This window comes from Erigeron canadensis, chromosome 9 (assembly GCF_010389155.1).
Source record: "Erigeron canadensis isolate Cc75 chromosome 9, C_canadensis_v1, whole genome shotgun sequence".
NCBI lineage: Eukaryota > Viridiplantae > Streptophyta > Magnoliopsida > Asterales > Asteraceae > Erigeron > Erigeron canadensis.
In genome coordinates this window covers 8,213,623-8,234,383 of record NC_057769.1, presented here as the reverse complement: position 1 = coordinate 8,234,383, position 20,761 = coordinate 8,213,623, and the positions used below count along the sequence as shown (strand labels likewise).

The 20,761-nt window shown below is 34.2% G+C and overlaps 2 protein-coding genes across 3 annotated transcripts; both read right to left on the bottom strand.

Annotated features, from left to right (window-relative positions):
* Positions 1-1,157: 1,157 nt before the first annotated feature.
* On the bottom strand, positions 1,158-5,977 carry LOC122581842 (uncharacterized isomerase BH0283-like). The gene is made up of 6 exons (XM_043754149.1): positions 5,866-5,977; positions 5,558-5,773; positions 3,645-3,944; positions 3,395-3,556; positions 2,647-2,730; positions 1,158-1,383 (listed from the first exon to the last, which is right to left on the bottom strand). Exons 1-6 carry the CDS (start codon positions 5,893-5,895, stop codon positions 1,276-1,278), a joined length of 900 nt encoding a protein of 299 aa, XP_043610084.1. The 5' UTR covers positions 5,896-5,977; the 3' UTR covers positions 1,158-1,275.
* A 1,886-nt stretch (positions 5,978-7,863) lies between these two features.
* Positions 7,864-17,237, bottom strand: LOC122582329 (uncharacterized isomerase BH0283). Of its 2 annotated transcripts, XM_043754699.1 has the most exons (11): positions 17,071-17,237; positions 16,904-16,971; positions 15,702-15,810; positions 15,107-15,189; positions 14,316-14,474; positions 13,908-14,009; positions 11,604-11,816; positions 10,453-10,749; positions 9,941-10,102; positions 9,215-9,298; positions 7,864-8,176 (listed from the first exon to the last, which is right to left on the bottom strand). In XM_043754699.1, exons 1-11 carry the CDS (start codon positions 17,126-17,128, stop codon positions 8,069-8,071), a joined length of 1,443 nt encoding a protein of 480 aa, XP_043610634.1. In that variant the 5' UTR covers positions 17,129-17,237; the 3' UTR covers positions 7,864-8,068. The 2 variants fall into 2 exon arrangements, with proteins under 2 accessions (XP_043610634.1, XP_043610633.1); XM_043754698.1 differs by lacking the exons at positions 7,864-8,176; positions 9,215-9,298; positions 9,941-10,102; positions 10,453-10,749; positions 11,604-11,816 and adding an exon at positions 12,847-13,314 and having other exon boundaries at positions 17,071-17,213.
* Positions 17,238-20,761: the final 3,524 nt, after the last annotated feature.

The following is a 20,761-nucleotide window of genomic DNA, read 5'->3' as shown; positions in this document are numbered from 1 at the left end:
ACAAGTAATCACGAGAATTGATATTTTTATTAAAAAATGACCAAAAAACTTTTTTTAGCCATATTTTTGTTTCATAAAGATACAGAAAAAATATAGTTTATGCTAAAAATATTCAAAACTACATATATGTTAACAATAACAAATATATTGTTGTTTTACTCATGTAATATTTTTTTTGCTTGTACTAATCACGTTTGCAATATATTTTGAAAATGATGAAAAGAAAGAGAAGTTTAAAAAAAATAGACAAAGACACCATTTTTATAAATATTTTCTTATAAAGAACACCACTTTGGTAAATACTTTTGAGAATACACCATTTTGGTAATTAAGTTTTCCAAATACACCATTTTAGTCATTAACTCGATGGGGATGCAGATTTTCCAAACAGATGCCGCAAGCCCAAGTTGCCTATTCTTAAAGGGTCGGAATGGCGAATGTCAATTTGTTGTACCAATAACTCGATAAGTGAATAGTGATGTGGATCACATCTTTCACTCTTAGTTAGCTTTTGTTTATTGTAGTGTTGTAGAGGTTTTTAATGTGGTTTTTATTTAATCCTCGTTTAGCATGTACTCACCCTTTTGCCATCAATAAACAATGCAAAACGACAAAGAAGGGTTAAACGACAACATTTTGATGACAATTGAGAGTAGTTAAATGAAATATCCAACCATCTTGGTGGGATGTATCATGTGATCCTTGTTCTTCAACGATTCAAATTTCAACAACCTTTTTACATGTATTAGAGTGGAGGAAGTGGGACTCAGGTAGGGATTGAGTTGGGTACTTCCGGTACACCGCCGTCACCAAATCGGGTAAGGTGGTCGGGTAAGGAATTAGGTAAGTAAACCAAGTTGGTGATGGTAAGTAAATCTATTATAGTTCTATATATTAAGGTTATATTTTTCTCATGCTCCTTGGATTTGGTGAGCACCTCATTTCTTCAAGAGGGGAAGTTTGGATGTAGGTTTTTAAAGTTACTACTGTATTACAATTTCAAGAAAGAGAGAAAAATACTATGTAATACTTTGTATGTGGAGTTCCTACTTGGTTTGATAATTTTAGTTCATTATAGCAGTTCAAGTTCCACAAATAAAGTTCCGAGTCAATCCTAACAGAGTGATTAGAAAAACACAGACAGTAAGTTCATACAGTTTCAAAGAGCAAATCATCAATATCATCATGTAACGACATATTAATTACGAGTAACTTCCAATATACATACATATATCCAATATGTAATACAATATAAGAAATACACTAATCAATCTTTTAGACCAAAAGAGACCCTTCCATGATTGTAGTGGCTTTACCTCGAAGAAGTACTCTTTGATTCTTCTTATCAAGATGAACATGCAAGGTGCCACTTCTAGGTGATGCCTAAGTAAAGTCAAAACACACAAATAACATAAGAGAAAAACACAGTTCGTCATGGGCCAAATACACTGACATCAAATGTAAATACTGTAGAATTTTAACCAGAAAGGTTTGCAGAGCATACAACGAGCTCATGAAAGCGTCTTAATGGACCACTTGCATGAGCAAAATAGTTTTATCGAATTACCCAGGTGTCCAGCCCAAATTCTGGCCCATGGACCTAATCTGGAATTGCCCCAACACTTCAAGAATTTGTAATGTTCACTTTATTCTATTTCTAAGGTAAATTGCAGGAGTTATTTACACCCATACTATGATTTAATAGTTGGGATTCACAATATATGGGTTAACTTTGTACTTCGAATTTTTGGATGAACCTCCCAAATTAGCAATGTCATATATATGGTATTGTTATTGTTATTTGTTATATCCAACGAAAAGCATTATGAAATATAATGATAGCTTCCTTTAAATTTGTTTTTATAAGTTTGTAATAGAATGTAGTTCTTTCTGTCTCGCAATAATGGTATCTGTGTGTATCAGGCAATGCCTGAGCCCAGTCCTAGGCCCAACACGAGCACAGTCCAAAAAAGTCTGCCCTGATAAGGCCCGGACCCTCACCTTGCCCGTCCCAACCTTAAATCAGTCCATTATCTGGTTCTAAGACTAGTTCAAATCTGGGCCAAAAGCCGTACCGGTCTAGCCCAACCTGGTCCTCAGCCCGGTCAAGGAACAGTGCTTCTTATAAGCTTCTATCATTCTGCCTCCTTATGAATTTTTGCATGTAGAGGTCTTGCTAGTTAATATGATCTTACTTTACTACATATTATGTTGCTGCATTTCTTGGATTTAGTTTTCTCCTTATTTCTTTGATACGCTATTATATCCTAGTATCCTACAGTTAGTGCCTCTTAAACAAGGAAAGTCAAACTCGAATATTAATAAATTCAGTAATTGGTCAAAGCACAAAATGAAAGAAGTAGTTATAAGTTTTACAAATCTAGAAGACGGACAGGAACAAGATCAGCTCAGGCCAAATCGGACAGAGACCGGGGTAGGCCTAAAAAGCCTGATAAACACTGGTTAAATCCCAGACCAAACTAAGCCAGGCTTTGTAAAAGACCAGACTTTAGAAGGGCTGGACCGGGGAAAAGAACAGGAATAGGACCGGGCCGGGCCATGCTTGGCTTTACCATCTCTTTATGTGGGTGGGAAAGAAGAAAATAGAGCTACAGACTGACTGACTGGGAGAGTGAGAAACAATACCTGATATGCAAGAAACTCACATTTCCCCAACTTCTCATACCAATAAGATGCTAAGGCGCAATGTACAGATCCAGTAACAGGATCCTAAAAGAGAAATAAACATAGTGATAGTCAAATTTGTTATTACTAACCCCAGTCTAGCAAATCAAATACGGGCAATTGTTATGATTTCTACTTCTTAATATCATTGTGTCAGATTATTTATGAATGGTAGCTCTAAATATTTATGATCGAGTCTGCTATTCTTAGTTTCTAGGATACTTGTGGTGGTGAGTGGTAAGTTAGTGAGGACTAAATTGAGCAACTAGCAAAAAAGAAATTATGAACAACTTAGGAGCATAAATGGGTAAACCGAGGGATTCCCCTGTTCCAGTTATCCAGGGAGGACAAGTTTTAGCTCAGATGTATGCAGCCCAAACGGGGCATCTCCATGACCATTTCCGAACTATTTCCCTGGCTACCTTCAAGATATTTTACTTAGGGATGTTCAAACATGAGACCTTTTGTAAGAGGCATTTGGACGCCTAACCACTCAGACACCTTGGTGGTTCTGAATGTGCACCAGGTCTAATTCCATCATTTGGGGTTCAAGTTTCCTATACATATGTAGCATTCATATCTTACAAGGACTACCTAAAATTACACTCGATTTTATGCTACAAACATTTGGGGCGTACCATCATCTATTAAAGCTACATTGTATCCTTCAAATGTGTTTTAGCAAAGAAAATCATTTCAGATAAGTTACCTCATTAATACCAATTTTAGGACCAAAGAAACGACTATAAAAGTCAAACCCTGACCCATTAGGTGCAAGTGCCGTAATTATTATTCCTGTGCCTGGTGCTTCTTTGATCTTATTAATTTGTGGTTCAAACTCCACAACTTCTTTTGCTGATGGAAGCACCACCTACATAAAAGAAGACACACAATATATAACTTTTAACTACTCTAATAACAATTCTTTATTTCCAAAGAAGCAAAAATACCATACTTACAAATATGTCATCAGATGCAGTCTTCTTTACATCAACAACAGAAACGCCATTTAGTATTTCAGAAACTTCTGAAATCGCCAGATCATTGAAATCTAAAACAGGCACGACAGGGAAATTCAATTCAATGTAGAAACTGTTTGGTCTTTCAACATTTGGTGAGTCATTGATCTTGCTAGCGGGAACTTTTTTGGCCGTCAAAATTCCAGAAAGGGTTGAGAATTCTATTGTGTTAGCATTCACCAGGCCAGACTCGAAAAGAAAGTGGGAGGCTGCTAAAGTTGCATGACCGCAAAGTTCAACCTATCGACAGAACAGATTAGTTTAACATTAATACAAATATCTTTATATCAATTATATACAATTTCAGAAACCATGATTAATGATCAGGCATCATCTTATGATAAATCAAGATATAATGTTGTCCTTTAACATGGAACTAAGAAAAGTAACCAACTTAACAATATATAGCGTACTAACTCATTAAAACACCAAACCCCTCTATCTCATTATTCAAACAACAAAAGCAAATCAGATCTACCTGTAATTAAGAACTTAAACTAAGAACTTATGGGTGTTTCAAAATTGTAAGTATTTCTAGTTTACCTGTAATTAGATTCATTCCCCGTTCTATGCAGCTCAAAGATGCAGAACAATTGTAACTAAAACAAAACACTTTCCTGCCAATTCAGGACCATACAATAATACTACTACACAAAATCTTTATTCTTCTCTCATCTCCTAACATGCATATTCATATCTCTCCAAAATCAGGAATAAAGTTTTCTAATCAACTTTTTCAAATACTTCCGCTTCTACATGAGACACTCATTACGTCAAAACAACCAAATTTGAATTAACAAAGAGGTCAAAAGTTTTACTTCATCATCTTTTTTCTCGAAACTCATAACAAACTAATGACTCAATTTTCGACTTCTCGAGAGAGACTTGAGCTCACACTAATCTATATATGATGACAAGTTGACAACTACTTATACGGTAAGGTCCCAAAGGGCCAAAGGTCACTTGCTTTTATTAAAAAAAATTTTAAAAAACGGGTTCTGTAAAATCATGTTTGCAAAAAGCTCGTCTCAAAAACTTTTTCAAAATGCGTTTTCTCTCTTAACACATCATCTACCAAACACACGTTCCTGATAATTTAAGCTTTGAAACCAAGATAATCAAATAATCTCCCCAGAAAACTTAATCTAAAGAGAGTTACACGTATAAATGGTAAAAAGGATGAGCTTTTTCCAGATCAAGTTACCAACGGAGGGCGAGTTATTTAACTCAAATGTATACATCCTAACCGGGGTATCCAAATGACAGTTTCCAAACCCTTCCCTAAAACCCTGCAATGTTTACATGTCCGAACCTCAGACCTCTTGTAAGGAGATTCGACAACCGGACCACAATCTCAAACGCGTGTATATCCTCTAAAATAAATATATAGAAACATTAATTCACTTTCACAATGTATAATACTATTTACCCTTAGTATCAGTACTAAACCTAAATGAAACTCTTTCAGTCTTTCTCAAGCAAACATGCGATGTAACTAATTAAAAACTTCAAACAAATTTTCTGTAAATATTGACAGATACGGAATATCCTAATCGGAATATCCCCATTCCCCGTGACAATTTTCAAACCCTTTCCTAGAACCCCCTAAAATGTTTACATGTCCAAACCCCGGACCTCTTGTAAGGACACAAGGACATATAAATAAAACTCGAAAACATATATATAGAAACATATACTCATTCACATTCACAATATATACTATCTTTCCCTTAATATTAGTACTAATCCTAAATGAAAATCTTTCTCAAGTAGACTTGTAACTACGTAAAATCTTCAAACAAATTATATATAATATATATATTTATATATATATAATATGAAATGAAAACAACCTCGGCAACAGGAGTGAACCATCTGAGGTGGAACCTAGGAGGAGGATTGTCGGAATGTTGACCAGCAACAAGAATTGGAGTCAAATAACATGTTTCTGAGATGTTAAATTCAGCAGCAACTGATTGCAACCACTCATCGTCTTTCTTTATGTCGTCGCCTAACCAACACACTGCTGCTGGGTTTCCTTTGAATGCCGCGTCACTAAATGCATCCACCTGACACAGTTTTTGTTTTCACATATTTTATTTTCATTTCATTTTATTTACTTATAAAGCAGTTTATATAAATATATGTTTACGGAACTTACAACTGAGTATTTGACCAGCTTCTTCACCATTTTTGTTTCCCTTTTTTTTTTAAACAGATTGTTGTTTCAGACCAACTCCCACCACTCTCCGCTTAAGTCAGAGTCAACATCTGTGTTTTCCGGTTTCACCCTTTACTTTAGTACGAGAGCAAGTACCCGCGAGTTACGGCGATGAGATGATTGGGGTGATAGGTTATAGAGTGTAGGTCATAGGAGCTAATAAATCATAGAGTGTGATAGGCTAATGCCTTAGCCGTATGGGCTACACCCTTGGATTTAAAAATTCGTCGAAAGTATATCGAATGACATCTTTAATGAAAGAGTATGAAATTTTGAGAACACCCATATAACTTTTTATAATTTATCCATATACGGTTTTTGAGATAAAAGATTTTGAATGAATTGGAGGAATAAATGATTTATGAAGGAGAAAGAAAACAAAATAATGGGTTGACATTTGATAAGAGGGTAAGGGTAATATAATTATTTTAGTTAAATATAAAATTGATAGAGAGACAATTTGATTAAGTAAATGTTAAAACTTAAAATTTAGACAGAAACTTTTTGCTTTATAATATACGAGAACGGTACCCGCGCGTTGCGGCGGTAATAGAGGTGATAACGGGGTGGTGATGTAAGGGCATCGACAGCGATGGCGATGATGGTATGACCTACATGACGGGCCTCGCCCTTAGCCGTATTGGCTTCGTCCTCAGATTTAAAAGTTCGTCAAAAGCATATCGAATGACCACTCTAATGAAAAAGCATGAAATTTTAAGAACACTCATATAATTTTTATAATTTTTTAATGTACCGTGTTTGAGATAAAAGATTTTGAATGAATTAGAAGAATATAATGATTATGGAGGAGAAAAAAAAAATGATTGATTGAGATTTGATGAGAGAGAAATGATATTATAATTATTTTAGGTAAATATAGAATAGATAGAAGGAACATTTTGGAGAACTACTTAAAATCAATATTGAAAATTTAAATTCAATGTTGAAAATTTAAGGAAAATCTGCTTTATAATATAATATAAATATAGATACTTTAGGATATGTGTACTTATGTCCGAATGTACAAGGAAAATTTAACAAAATAACTTAAGTACACACAAACAAACGAAAACACATGAGTCAAAAATACATCGAGTCGTATTTTTATAGAAGCATGATAAACTTTTAAGGATCTTGTATTTTTTTCGTCCAAGTGCAACAAAGTTTTTAAATGAATTAGATTATTTTTTATTTATTTTAATAACAGGAAGAAATGTGTGATTCAAGATTTTATTTTTTTTTCTTTTGAAAGAGGTGTTCTCAATCTAATTTTTACCTTATATCACTACAACAAAAATCGTTTTTAGGGAGGACAGTTATTAAGTAATATAGCAGAAAAAAGAAATACAAAATAGTTATTGGGAGGGCAGTCCTCGCAATACAGAAAATACATTTTTTTATATATAAATATATTTAAATGTATAAATATATGTATTTATATTGTTATACCGTATAAATAATAATACTTTGTATTAAACTACAGTAATCGTATTTAGCATTCGCGAGAACTGTCCTTGCAGGATAAATTTTGTCCTTTATTTGAAGGTGTCCTAGCAATATGTTTTAGCGAGGAGTCGAGGACAGTCTTCCCTATATATATATATATATATATATATATATATTTTATTTTTTTTGGCCATTTTCGACATGAATCTGCTGTGCAGCTTCAACTTTATATAATTCTCGGATCTCAACGAACCTTTCAAAATCATATGAGCATAGGCGTACTTTACACCTACCAATAGATCGATGTTGTAATCAATTCTATTGCCATCATTAATTACTAACTTTATATTTCTTCATTGCTTTCCGCAAGTGAGTTAGTTTTTTAGAGACTCGTGACTTCTGGTCTATGAAACTTACGTACGTTTTGCATTCAACCGGTTTACATTACATAAATTCAAACTCCATATCAAGTAATCAAACTAAAATGCCTTATTGCAAAAAATATATATAAAAAACCCAAACAAGAACTTTTGAATGTATACATTTGGGAAATCCGTGAAGGATTCACTTCGTAACGAGGAGATCTTCCACTATGTTTAACAAATTAAAGAGAAGGCTTGATCATTCCAATGAATATGAAGCGAAGCCTTGATCACTACACGTCCTTTTAGGTGTTAAGGTTTGTAGTGTGTTTATCTTAGACCAAAAGAGACCCTTCCATGACTGTAGTGGCTTTACCTCGAAGAAGTACTCGTTGATTCTTCTTATCAAGATGAACATGCAAGGTGCCACTTCTAGGTGAGGCCTAAGTAAAGTCAAAATACACAAATAAACATAAGTGAGCAATGCAGGTCGTAATGGGCCAAATACTCTAATATAGGGGAACAAATGTAGGAGTTAAACAAGACATTTATTATCATGGGGAACATGGCAATGCAGTTGAAAAATACAGGAACATCAAATGTGAGTAATATTTTGTCCAAAAAGGGGTGCAGCACCCACACTAATACATTATGATTTAAGGATGGATTATGGTTAACTTTGTACTTCAAACTTTTGGACGAACCTCCCATGATTAGCAACGTCACACATATAGTACTGTTATTTGTTAGATCCATAGAAGAGCATTATGAAATATATTGATAGTTTCTTTTAAATTTGTTTTTATCAATTTATGCTAGGATGTAGTTCTTTCTGTCTTGTAATATGGTGCCTGTGTGACTGTGTCAGGTGAATCCCGAGCCCAGTCCAAGGCTTGACACAAGCACGGTACAAAAAAAGTTTGGCCTTACAATGCCTGGAACCTCCCCTTGCCTAGCCCAACCTTAATTCAGTTCAATATATGGTTCTATGACCAGTTCAAATCTGGGCCAAAAGACAACCTGGTCTAGCCCAACCCGGTCAAGGAACAATGCTCCTTGCCTCCTTATAAGCTTCTATCATTCTACTTCCTAAAAAGTTTTGCATGTACAGGTTTTGCTAGTTTGTACTTACAACATTTAAAGGCAGCACCAGGTAGGTCACTTGGTCAAACATTTTCTGCTTAAACTTTATGAGGTATCTATTACTGTATTACCTTAAGTTTGGTGTGGGGGAGGATAAGGAAAGATACCCAGTTATCGTTCATGATTATCAAATCAATTTCTATTGCTCTACTGAAGCCTAAAGAGCCTGATAAACACTAGTTAAATCCCAGACCAAAACAGGTGATGCTTTGTAAAAGGCCAGACTAATAGAAGGGCTGGACGCAAAAAGAAAAAACAGGAAAAGGACTGGGCCGGGCCATGCTTGTTTTTGCCCATCACTCAGGAAATAGAGAGACAGAGAGAGTGAGAGCGAATACCTGATATGCAAGAAAATCACATTTCCCCAACTTGTCATGCCAATAAGATGCTAAGGCGCAATGTGCAGTCCCGGTAACAGGGTCCTAAATGACATAAACATAGTGAAAAGTCAAACAACTTTGCTATTACTAACCACAGTCAAACAAATAGAATCTCGGACGGTTAATAATTGAGTCCGCTATGCTTAGGTTCTATGATACGTGTGGCAGTGAGTGGTAAGTTAATGAGGACTTAATTGAACATTTGGCAAAAGAAAATTATTGAACACTGTAAGAGCATAAACAGGTAATTGTAGGGGTTTCCCTGTTCCAATTACCCAGGGAGGACAAGTTTTGACTCACATGTAAGCGGCCCAAACGGGTATCTTCATGACCATTTCTGAACTATTTCCATGGCCACCTTCAAGATATTTTACCTAGGGATGTTCGAACATGAGACCTCTTATGAGAGCATTTGGACGCCTGACCACTCCGCCACCTTGGTTGTGGCTTTGAATGTGCACCAGGCCTGATTCCATCCTTTGGGGTCTAAGTTTCCTATACATTTCTAGCTTTTTATATCTTATGTTTTATAAAAATCACTTTAAATCGAGGACTACCTAAAATAATAGTCGATCTGAGCAGCTATAAAAGTTTGTGGCGTAACATCAACTGATTCATCTATTAAAAGCTACATTATGTCCTTCAAATGTGGTTTAGCAAAGAAAATTAATTCAGAATAGTTACCTCATTAACACCAATCTTAGGATCAAAGACACGACTATAAAAGTCAAACTCTGACCCATCAGGTGCAAGTGCTGTAATTATTATAGCTCTTCCCGGGGCTTCTTTGATCTTACTAAATTGAGGCTTAAATTCCACAACTTCTTTTGCTGATGGAAGCACCAACTGTAAGAAAGAATAAAGAAAAGATAACTTTCTTAAATTTTACTCAGACAAAAACAATAACTTCCAGAACGGGGTATGGGGGATGTGACATACCCAAACGGTGGATAGAGGATGACCTCTGACAAGAGTGTGCGGTTGTGCGTGTGTGTGTGTGTGCTTTTGTGTGCATGCACTGAGTGTGTACGCTTGTGTAGATGAGGGTATATGACTACATTACAATATATGACAATAAGGATTAAATCAATATAGGCATAAGCTAAAGAAGCATATATAAGAATATAAGGGCATATAAATTTTAAGCAAACAGTTGAACCAAAATAAGCGATAGTATAGGAATCTGTAATACATACAAAAATGTCATTGGATGTCTTCTTTAGCTCAACAACAGAAACACCGTTTAATAAATCAGAAATTGCCAAAACCTCGTGATCATCAAGATCATAAAGTGGCTCGGCAGGAAATTCCAATTCAATGTAGAAGCTGTCTTGTGCTACACCATTTGATGAGTAGTCTACATTGCCAGCGGAAACTTTTTTCACAGTCACACTTCCAGAATGTGTTGAGTATTCAATTGTGGTAGAATTCACCAAGCCAGACTCGAAAAGAAAGTGTGTGACTGCTAAAGTTCCATGACCACAAAGTTTCACCTATCGTAAAAAAATAATAAGTTAATATAAATATTTGTATAAAGTGAATACAAACTCGGAATGATAACTGGCAATCTACCATAGTCATTTTCAATGGCGAATAACAAATTTTATCCACCTTGGGACTAAGAACCTACAAACTCTTGATATTATGGGTCACTGCAAAAAACAAAAGCTAGCCTAAGGCCCTTTGGTTACCATCGTCTTTAAAATGAATCAAGATGCACAATGTAACAAATCATGGTAGCATTGAAGATACAAACTTTACGCTGATCGGTGAGAAACATCAATTAACAGCAACAACAATACTCAATCCGATCAAGGGCAGGGTATGAGACTGATCGGTGAGAAACTACCATATTATTCACTTGTCTTGATATTCATACAAGAAACAAGGACAGTTTTGGAAGATGTATTTTTTTTCCTACATATTTAAAAGTGGAAATGATTAGAGAAGACGTAATGAACATGATAACCTATGTAACAAAATATGCAATATGAATATAAAGGAGATAATATACAATATATATACATAAAGTTTAGGTTTGTACATAGTTGTACCATATACTGCTTATTAACCTGTATATACCCAAACTTTCAAATTTTGTATATGTACAGTACTTTTGACCAGACTCCGAGAATTATTAATGAAAAAATGTACCCGGAAAATAGATAATTATTTTCCGGAAAAGTCATATTGATTTTATCAAAAGTACCATACTTGTACAAAATTTAAAAGTTCGGGTAGATTTATAGGTCCATAAAGTACATACCGAAAAGTTTGGTTGTCATCTTTTTTGTTGCCTTAAACCCAGATAAAGAAAAAAAAAAGGAGGTCAGATTAGTATAACAACCTCAACAGTAGGAGTGAACCATCTAAGGTGGAACCTAGGTGGATGATCCGAATTACCATGACTATCATCAACAATGGGAGACAAGTAACAAGTGATAGCAATATTAAATTCAGAAGCAACTGATTGTAACCATTTATCATCTTTCTTTATGTCACCTAACCAACACACTGCTGCTGAATTCCCTTTAAAAGCTGTGTCACTGAATGCATCCACCTGCACTTTCATTTGTTCATCTATTTATATCATAAAAACTACAGTAATAGTTACAATCATATATATAAGTTTGTGTATGTATGAAAATGTAAAGAAAGGAAAGATAAAAAAAACACGTATCATAGTAAAGAACTTGCAATGGAGTACTTGACGAGCTTCTTTGCCATTGTTGTACACCAGTAGTTATTAACGCCTACCAATTTTCACCAGATTAGTATTTACAACTTTTTTTTAATAAAGCTTTCAACACCTACTACTAATGTTTTAAACTTCAATGCATCTTTTATATTTGAACTAGCAGATATAACTTGTTTTACAATATATGGGAATATATTCAACTTCTTAACTCCTTTAATATATTTCCTTCGTTTTTTTGTGTAGATCAAGTCAAATATTCAAACTTTTTTTTAACTCGTTAACATATTTTTTCGTTTTTTTGTGTATATCAAGTCAAATATGGATAGTTTTTCAAAAAAATAATCAAAGTATATATAAGATGGAAAGTAATATCCATACCATTTACTTTAATATTTTCATCACAAGTATAAGATGATCTTATGGTTTATATGGCATCTATTTATAGTCCGTGCTCATTATTATTAATATTATCGCCTTTTATTCAAATTTGAGTATGACATATGTTTTTGGTGACGGCTAGTAGGCACCATATCAAATCAAATCAAAATGAGAACATAGTTCATAATAAGATAAAATACATCCATCAATTGATACACTTGATAAGTTGATAGTAAAGTTGCTTCTCAGGCGCAGATGCAATGGCGTTTTTCTTCAATAATTGCATACGATATGTATACGCGACTAGGATCCTGGATTCAAAGTTATGAATTCATTCTCCCAACCACTAGACTACTGGACATTGGAATTGTTTCAAGTAAATAGACAAAATGCAAAATAGATCTCAACTCAAAATATTCAATCGAGAATAGAGATATTAACCCTCAAGCTTGATACATGGTTCATGTAAAACATAGGGTATCATTATTCGCAGAACGGCTAAAGCCAACAAAGATAAATCAAAGGATCTTGTAAGACCCGACCCCTATCGATATTAATATTAATAATTACAACATTGAATGAAATTACAAAACATAGTTTGGACAAAGGATGACGACACCCACCCATTTAACAGCAATATACAGGGAAGATGAGCATTCACACTTCACAGCATTGAAGTGAAGCTTGAACCAAGATCCTTCACACTTCCACCATAAGATTACCAAGGGGTGGGCAAAACAGATACAAAGTTACATCCAGGTATAATTTAAAATGGTACAAACTTAAGCTATCTATTTACATGGGTCGGAATCAGTTAAGGCCTAAGCGCCTACCAGAACCCATCTTTTGCCATTTTCATAAACAGGCAAAGAGTGATGGTTGGGAGCTCATTGTTGCCCACTTTTTTCTTCTTAATCTTGGTCATCTTCAACACCTTTGTCCCTTTGGTCTCCGACTCCGTAGTGGAGACCAAGTTGTAGAACTGTCAATCACATGGAGATTTAGAAAATGTGTATATATGCGTTTTGAAATGATGGTAAATAAGTTAAATCAAGCAAAGTTTGTGATGTGCTTCTACTGTTTGTAGTTGTGATTAGATGATCAGATGCCCCTTGGCAGATTTTACTTATTTCAAGAAAGTAATACATACATCCCCAAGGAAACACATTTTTGTGCATAAAGGAGACATTTTGTGAGATGGGAGTAAAGTTAATAAATTTAGATATAAAGACAGGGTGGGTAACTTGGTTTTCATTTCAAGTTTATTATCAATTTTGTTGCAGTTGGGAATAAAACTCGTCATCCAAAACTGATTATTTGGCCAATTTAATCTGATAAGCAGAAGCAGATTCTGTTTATCAGAACATTTGAAACTGATTATTATGACACCAATCACACCACGCCGTAACAACCAGATTATTTGAAAAGCACATACACCCAAAGTCTAAGTTACCATTCAAAAAGTTCTTCAAAAGATTTGAGTTTTCATATCAACTATTTTGAATATATTAAAGACAAAAATTGGAAACAAACTCACTGTTAATTAAACAAGTTTGAAGTAGATATGGATCTTACCTCACAAACACCGTGCAGTAACAACCTATGGAAAGGGTCTTGCACATATAGCACAAGAACCTCCTCTCCAGCAGCCTCTGAGACAAAAGCTCGTATGTTCTCCTGTAAATTATATTTATAAAAACGTTATGTGGAGATGGAGACAAAAACACTCTAAGGGGGGCCACAACAAATTTGTGTTTCACTAGATGTTGCTTTTTTACTCCTTATATGATATATCTAATGAAAACTGTAAATACAAACTTATAACATGCTTTACTTGGAATACTTTTCACTTTTAGTCATATGAAAGACCAGTGATATTTATTTGGGTCTTCAATATTCTTTTGTTGTGTCATTGTTGAAGTGCATTTCAGTTGAAAAAATAAAAAAACAACATATTTATAGCAGGAGAGAAGCATAAAATACCTCATAACCATTGACAAGTTCCGGAAGGAAGCTTCGGCGAAATGCCTCTCTAGTTCTGCAGTCAACCCTGTGCCATGCAGTCAATGCAGCTATCTTATCAGCGTCCCCACGACTTTTCTTCTTTGATGAGGAACCCTTGAGGGCCTCCACTGCAACAGCCTACCAGAGATAACAAAAGCTTGAAAGACTGACGCACTATGACAATTAATTAGAACCTGCAATTTCATACTACCTTAGAATGTGTGTTTTCGTCTGGTGGGCAATTATTTTCATATGGTGAAATTTTAAATAAAAAAAACTTAAAAAGGTAACTGGGTTAACGGGCTGACAGATAGACAAAGTACACTTATTTACGATACAACTCTATTTAATAATTTTACTGAAGAAAACTATGCTACTAGAATGATAGCATACTTTTTATAGTCATATTTAACGCATCATTTATTTACAAATAAAAAAGAAAATATTTATTGATAACATGTTTCAGCCAAGGCCATCCTGACAATACTATTTCAACCCATGAATTTTTTTCTACAAGTTACCAAAAAAAGGCCATATCATGACGAAAGGCAAATAAGAGCAAACATAGTAGCATATTGTTCTTGCTGATATTACAGACTTATTCAAGCTTACCTACCAAATCAAGGCAGTACGAAAGATAGGGGGCAAAGTTGAATTCAAAAGCAGTATATTTGCATATTGTCAATAGAAACATGAGTAAAAATCCTTAGCTTTGCCTAAGATGCAAATTTTGGAAAGAAAACTTGAATATAAGAAAAGCCGTGTAAAACCTCTTTATCCATGTCTATATTCCTAAACTTGTCCCACTCCACCACGTTTGTCATGCTAAATGCTGACGGTTGCGCCTCATCACCTGTAAAATGGATCTCCAATCAACTATATATGATGTTACATTGTTACCACGTATACAAATAAAGGGTATGGCATGAGATCAACCAAAGAATATATACAATATTGTATATTACATGCATTCATATCTACCCTAATGTGCATATACAACTCATTCAAACCTGACATTTCCAATTAATCACCCACATACAGTACTGACTTTGTTATGCCTGAGGTTTGAGCTTCCTTTTGGCATCTAATAATGTCATAAATTTGAAGTTTAAAATCTTCAATTCATTGGACTTATTGTTGTTTTAAGGAAAACCCCAAAACATTCATCTACATTCGAAGATTCCGTTTATCTATTCATTGATTTCATTAAAAAAAGAAGTAAGTTTCATTTCCTCAAGTACAATAGCTGAATTTATTGAATAAAAGCGTTCATACATTAAGTGCATGTGCTTTATAATCTACTGCAAGAATAAAAACAATACAAGTAGCCATCACCCAAACTTAACATATATAAAAGTGCCTTACCCCACGGTGGTGGAGCAAACAAACCCCTAATCTCATCTCCAGTCAGACGGGGTACAAGCTCCAACAGTATGCGATCATTAATCCATCTACGTGCTCGTCTGTTGCTAACCTGGAAAGAATTTAATGAGTGTCAACCACATAATTTCAGTAACAGGGATGCAGAAATGCACCTACCAGAACAATCACGAAACTAATAAAAGTTATATGCAATCCAAAGCAGAGAGAAAAAAGATACTAAATGATACGCAAACTAAAGAAATATTATGTTGATAGCAACAAAGGAGATCTACAGACACAAGATACTACATACGGTATGTGATTCATGACACCCCGATAAAGTTACAATAAATACGACAAGAAATGAATGACACTAACCAAAACACTTAAGCAAGAAGTATCTACCAAGTAGTGATTCTCTAATTCGCAACAAGATCAAAACTGCAAGTTCCGTATGAGGATGATATTAATTAGAAAAAGCTTACTTACAGAACCAATATCTATCACTAGATATTATTAATTTATTATAATTGGTGTTTGAGGATGTATCATCTTCAGACCAAAGTCTATCACATCCATCCAACTTAGGATATTTCTATCATCTGTAATCAACTTTCAAAAATTGCTATGTATCCAGTGGTGGTATAATTTTTGACAGGGCATCCATATAAGTTGCCACATCATCAAACATAGCATCAAATACATACAATGACAATATTTGAAAGATTCAAACTTAGAATTACACTACATAATAATAACATTAAAAGTTGGACACATTATAGATTTCGGACTATATATAGAGATACATTTCCAAATACACTAACCAAAATGCATTTTAGAGGCTATGTTTATGAATGCTTATTTAAAAGCTTATCGGCTTAATCCTTATTTCTACAACAGTTAAGCAATAACAAAAAAAATCTCCCGAGAAAACGGCTTATTTGGTTACTACTCTATTTTACAAGGAATAAGCACTCTTCAATAAGCAAGTTGAAATCTTTTTTATACAGATAAACACTTTAAAATACGCAAAATCCAGAATAACGCCTTATTTATACAAGATCATATATTTTTCCCATTACATAGGATCAAAACATCTCACGCCCAAAAAGTTACAAACTTTATGAAAAATAATCACAATAATAATAACAACAAATACAAAGAAAGGTAAAACTTTAATTAAAATATAAATAAATGAAAATTACTTTGTCATTCAAGCTCTCAAGATATTCAATTTTTTTCTCAAGGGCAAATCCTCGTGATTTTGCATCCCCTGCACACAAACACAAAAAATCACAATTCAATTAAATTAACTATATTTTTAAAAATAAAAAATGAGGGCCGAAATTAGGGCAAAATTTGGGGGTTGGACCTTTGGGATGATCAAAAGGAGGATGTTCGCCTTGAACATAAACATCGGGTGTCGCCATGATTGAATTTTGAAATCTGAGAGAGCTTGTTAAATTAGGGCGAAATAGATTTGATTTGAGCCCTAATTTAAATATAGAAATTATTAAGGGGAATATGCTGTGACGCAAATTGAATAGGGAGAAAATATCACAAATGGTCCTAGTGGTTTGTTATATTCGTATTTTGCTTCTTATATTTTTTTTCATTGCAACTGGTTTTTGCTTTTTTTGTTTTTATTGTTAGAAGCCCCTGACATTAACTTTTTTTAAATCTGGCCGTTAAATCTCTCACGTGCATATCACAAGAGAGCATTTTGGTCCATTTATATAAGAAAACCACCTTCATCTTCCTCCACCTCCTAGTCCTTATTCTTCTTCAGGCCACCACCACCACCAAAATCCGTCTAATTGGTCAATGCCCGAACAATATACATACACAAATCAGGATAAGCCTTACAACCATATAATCACTCACAAAGTTCCATATGCAAAATTAATTTGCCTCTCATCATCAATAAACAACACAACCATAAAAACAACATCTTTCTTAAATCTGTACGACACCCCCAGATCCCCAAGTAATGACAATCAAATAGATTATAGATAAAGGAGGATGGGGGAATATATAAATGAGTAAATGATAAAGGGAAAAAAAGAGTTTTCAATCGGGTTATCGAAGCCACTATAGCAACCAGTGTCGGAACCATTGCAACCTCCGATAATCTCCTACTGACAACTATCAACCACCCCCGTTATACCCTTCAACCACCACCACTTCCGCCATTTTAGCTTTCAATCACCATTGTACTCACATTTGACCACTGCTCCTTTCATTTCACTCCCATTTTTCTAGGCAAAGATCTAAAGAACAGATTCTACTACTTGTAATAATAATAATAATACTCGTAACAAAAATGTACATCCTAAATTTTATTGAGCCATTGAAAATTAAACTTTATTATAGTTTTAACATTAAAATAGTTTCCTAGTATTTTATTTTTATATACGGGGTTAATTTAGTTGAAACTTTATCGGATAGCGGATAAAATTCTCACTTAAAAATTAGGGAGGCGTGGCATAAGGAGAACATGCCAGCCATTTTACTCCTTTATGAAATCATATTTCACTTCACCAACCTTCTTCTTTTTTTTCTTTCAAATCATTTCTTCTAAATTCTTCCTTTAACAATTGATGCGATTCTTCTCCACCTAACTTAAAGAAATTCATAATAATAATAATAATTTTTCTACCTATCTTCTTATCAATTAAATTTAGGGTTTAATATTGACTGAATATCGTAATAATAACATCCAAAAGTTCTATCAAGTTAAAATTGGGAGATGGTGTCATGCATATGTGTGTATATGTTGAAAACGACAAGAAAGGGGAAGAAGGAGATTTGTAATTCTTACATTCTAATTGTTATTGCTCAAAGGTATAATTTTTATTCTATTATAATTAAATTAGGGTTCTTACAAGTAAGTAATTTGGGGTTTTGATGAAATAGGTCATTTAGATTAATTTCAATTTAGGGTTCTTGAATTGATAAAAATTGAGGATTTTTCTTAAAATGAGTTATTTACTTAAAATCAAGCTAGGATTCATGAAAATTGTTAAATTGGGATTTTTTAAGTGAGATAGCTATGTTGTAATGATTTTCTAAATTCTTGCTTTTTATGGAGCATATTGACATGTGGTTGCATGAATATTTTGATAAAAGTGTTTTTAGTGATTTTTATGGCCAAAGTTAGAAAATGAAGATTTTGAGTAATAATGGAATATGACTATATAGAAGTGATTATGAGAAGATGAAAATAATGATTTTTGAGTAAAATGTGTATGGTCATATTGATGAGATAAAGAAATGATGATTTTTGTATTAAAATGAGTTATGGCCATGGTGTTGTGAAGTAAAATGAGATTTTGAAAGAAGTCAACTTTAAAGAATGATGAGAATGTGAATTATGTAAAAATAGGGTTGGGCATTGATACGCTAGAAAAGATTGTAATGTATGACTTGTTAGCCTTGTGTATGAGGTAATTGAGCTTGATGACCTTCTATGTGTAAATTGTAAATTATTGCTAGGTAGAAAGCATAGATTGTTAGATGGTCATCATGGATTTGGTTGTTACGAAGGAGGTGAGTACTCTTGCATACGGTTATATGTACGTTGGGTCGATTACCATATGATGGTGGATTCCGTGTGTGGTAATCGATTCGGCGTTAGGGCCTAATTTGAGGCCAGGGCCTAAGAACCCCATAGTTGAATTGAGATGAGGCCTAAGAACCTCTTGTTATGTTGATATAAGGCCTAAGAACCTTTGAGGCCTAAGAACCTCTTGAGATTATTGTTTAGCGTAAAGGTGAGTATGCAAGTGATGGTATGACGATACCATTGACTACATGTGATAGTCCTTTGTGTATTTTTGCCCTCCTTCGTGTGTATAAGCGTATGCAATGGTATTCACTAAGCTTTGCTTACTTTTTAGTTGTTTACCCTTTTTATAGGTTGTCCCGGAAGTTGGAAACAAGATTTAGTGCTTTGAAGAATATGGTGATTTTAATTGTGAAAATGTTGACTTTTGCGGTAAAATGTAGTTTGTGGTTAGAACCTATAGTGACTCCTTTGGACTACTGGCTCTTGCTACTTTTGAAGTATTTTTGGTAAAGTTCGTTATGTATATTTATGCACATAATAGTTTGGAGTCATGGTCTTTTGCAACATAAAGGATTTGATGGTTTTGAATGGTTAGCAAAATGGGTAAATGACCTATTTGGTTGTAAAATGAACGCTTGATCAAATGGATACTTTTGATGGTACGAATAAGTATTGCAAAAGTTTGTACCACATAACTTGATACCGTCATAACTTGATCAAATGGATACTTTTGATACCGTCACTAAGCAGTTCAGCTTTATAAAATGGGAAGTGATATTTGTACCATATAATTTAATTAATTTACCACATAGTATAAGTATTGCAACTGAAAGTACAAATAGTAAATGAATAGTTGTGGTAAATTAATCAAGTTATATGGTACCAATATCACTTCCCCTATAAGATGGAATGGTTGATCAAGGTGTAGAAGCATGGTCAAGCAGGAACGGAGTTAACTATCGAGGTAATCACTTGGAAGGTTCAATAGTTGAGGATCTGTGCCAATCAGGCATTTTGCATAAAAGTTTCTTATAAGGTAAAGTGAACTTTTTATTTGTGCTAAATGAGACATCAGGTACATCATTTATGTAAATACTCTTACTTCCCAGATTTCAACCATCTTGATTATAAAATGTAAACCTTAGACTTAGAGATATTCATTTAGTAACAAGCTTTCTGATTTGAGCTACATATATTGGCCATTTCGTCATCAGTTATCGCACCTTTTCCTGTCTTGTTATCATATTCAACACCATTTACAAACTTTTTTCCTTTTTATGGTGATCAACTTAGGTATCCAACCCATTTTGTGAGCCAACTAATCCCGAGATGACCACCTTCTTTGCTGGTTGCCTGGAGTCGTCTCTGCTGGTAAACCTCCGTAGCCACAAGGGGTATTTTCTTTGCTCCTAGGATTCGACCTAGGGACCTCTATGTAATTTCATCCTTCAAACCAAGCCTTTACCACTAGATCGTCACCCATTTGTTTACCATT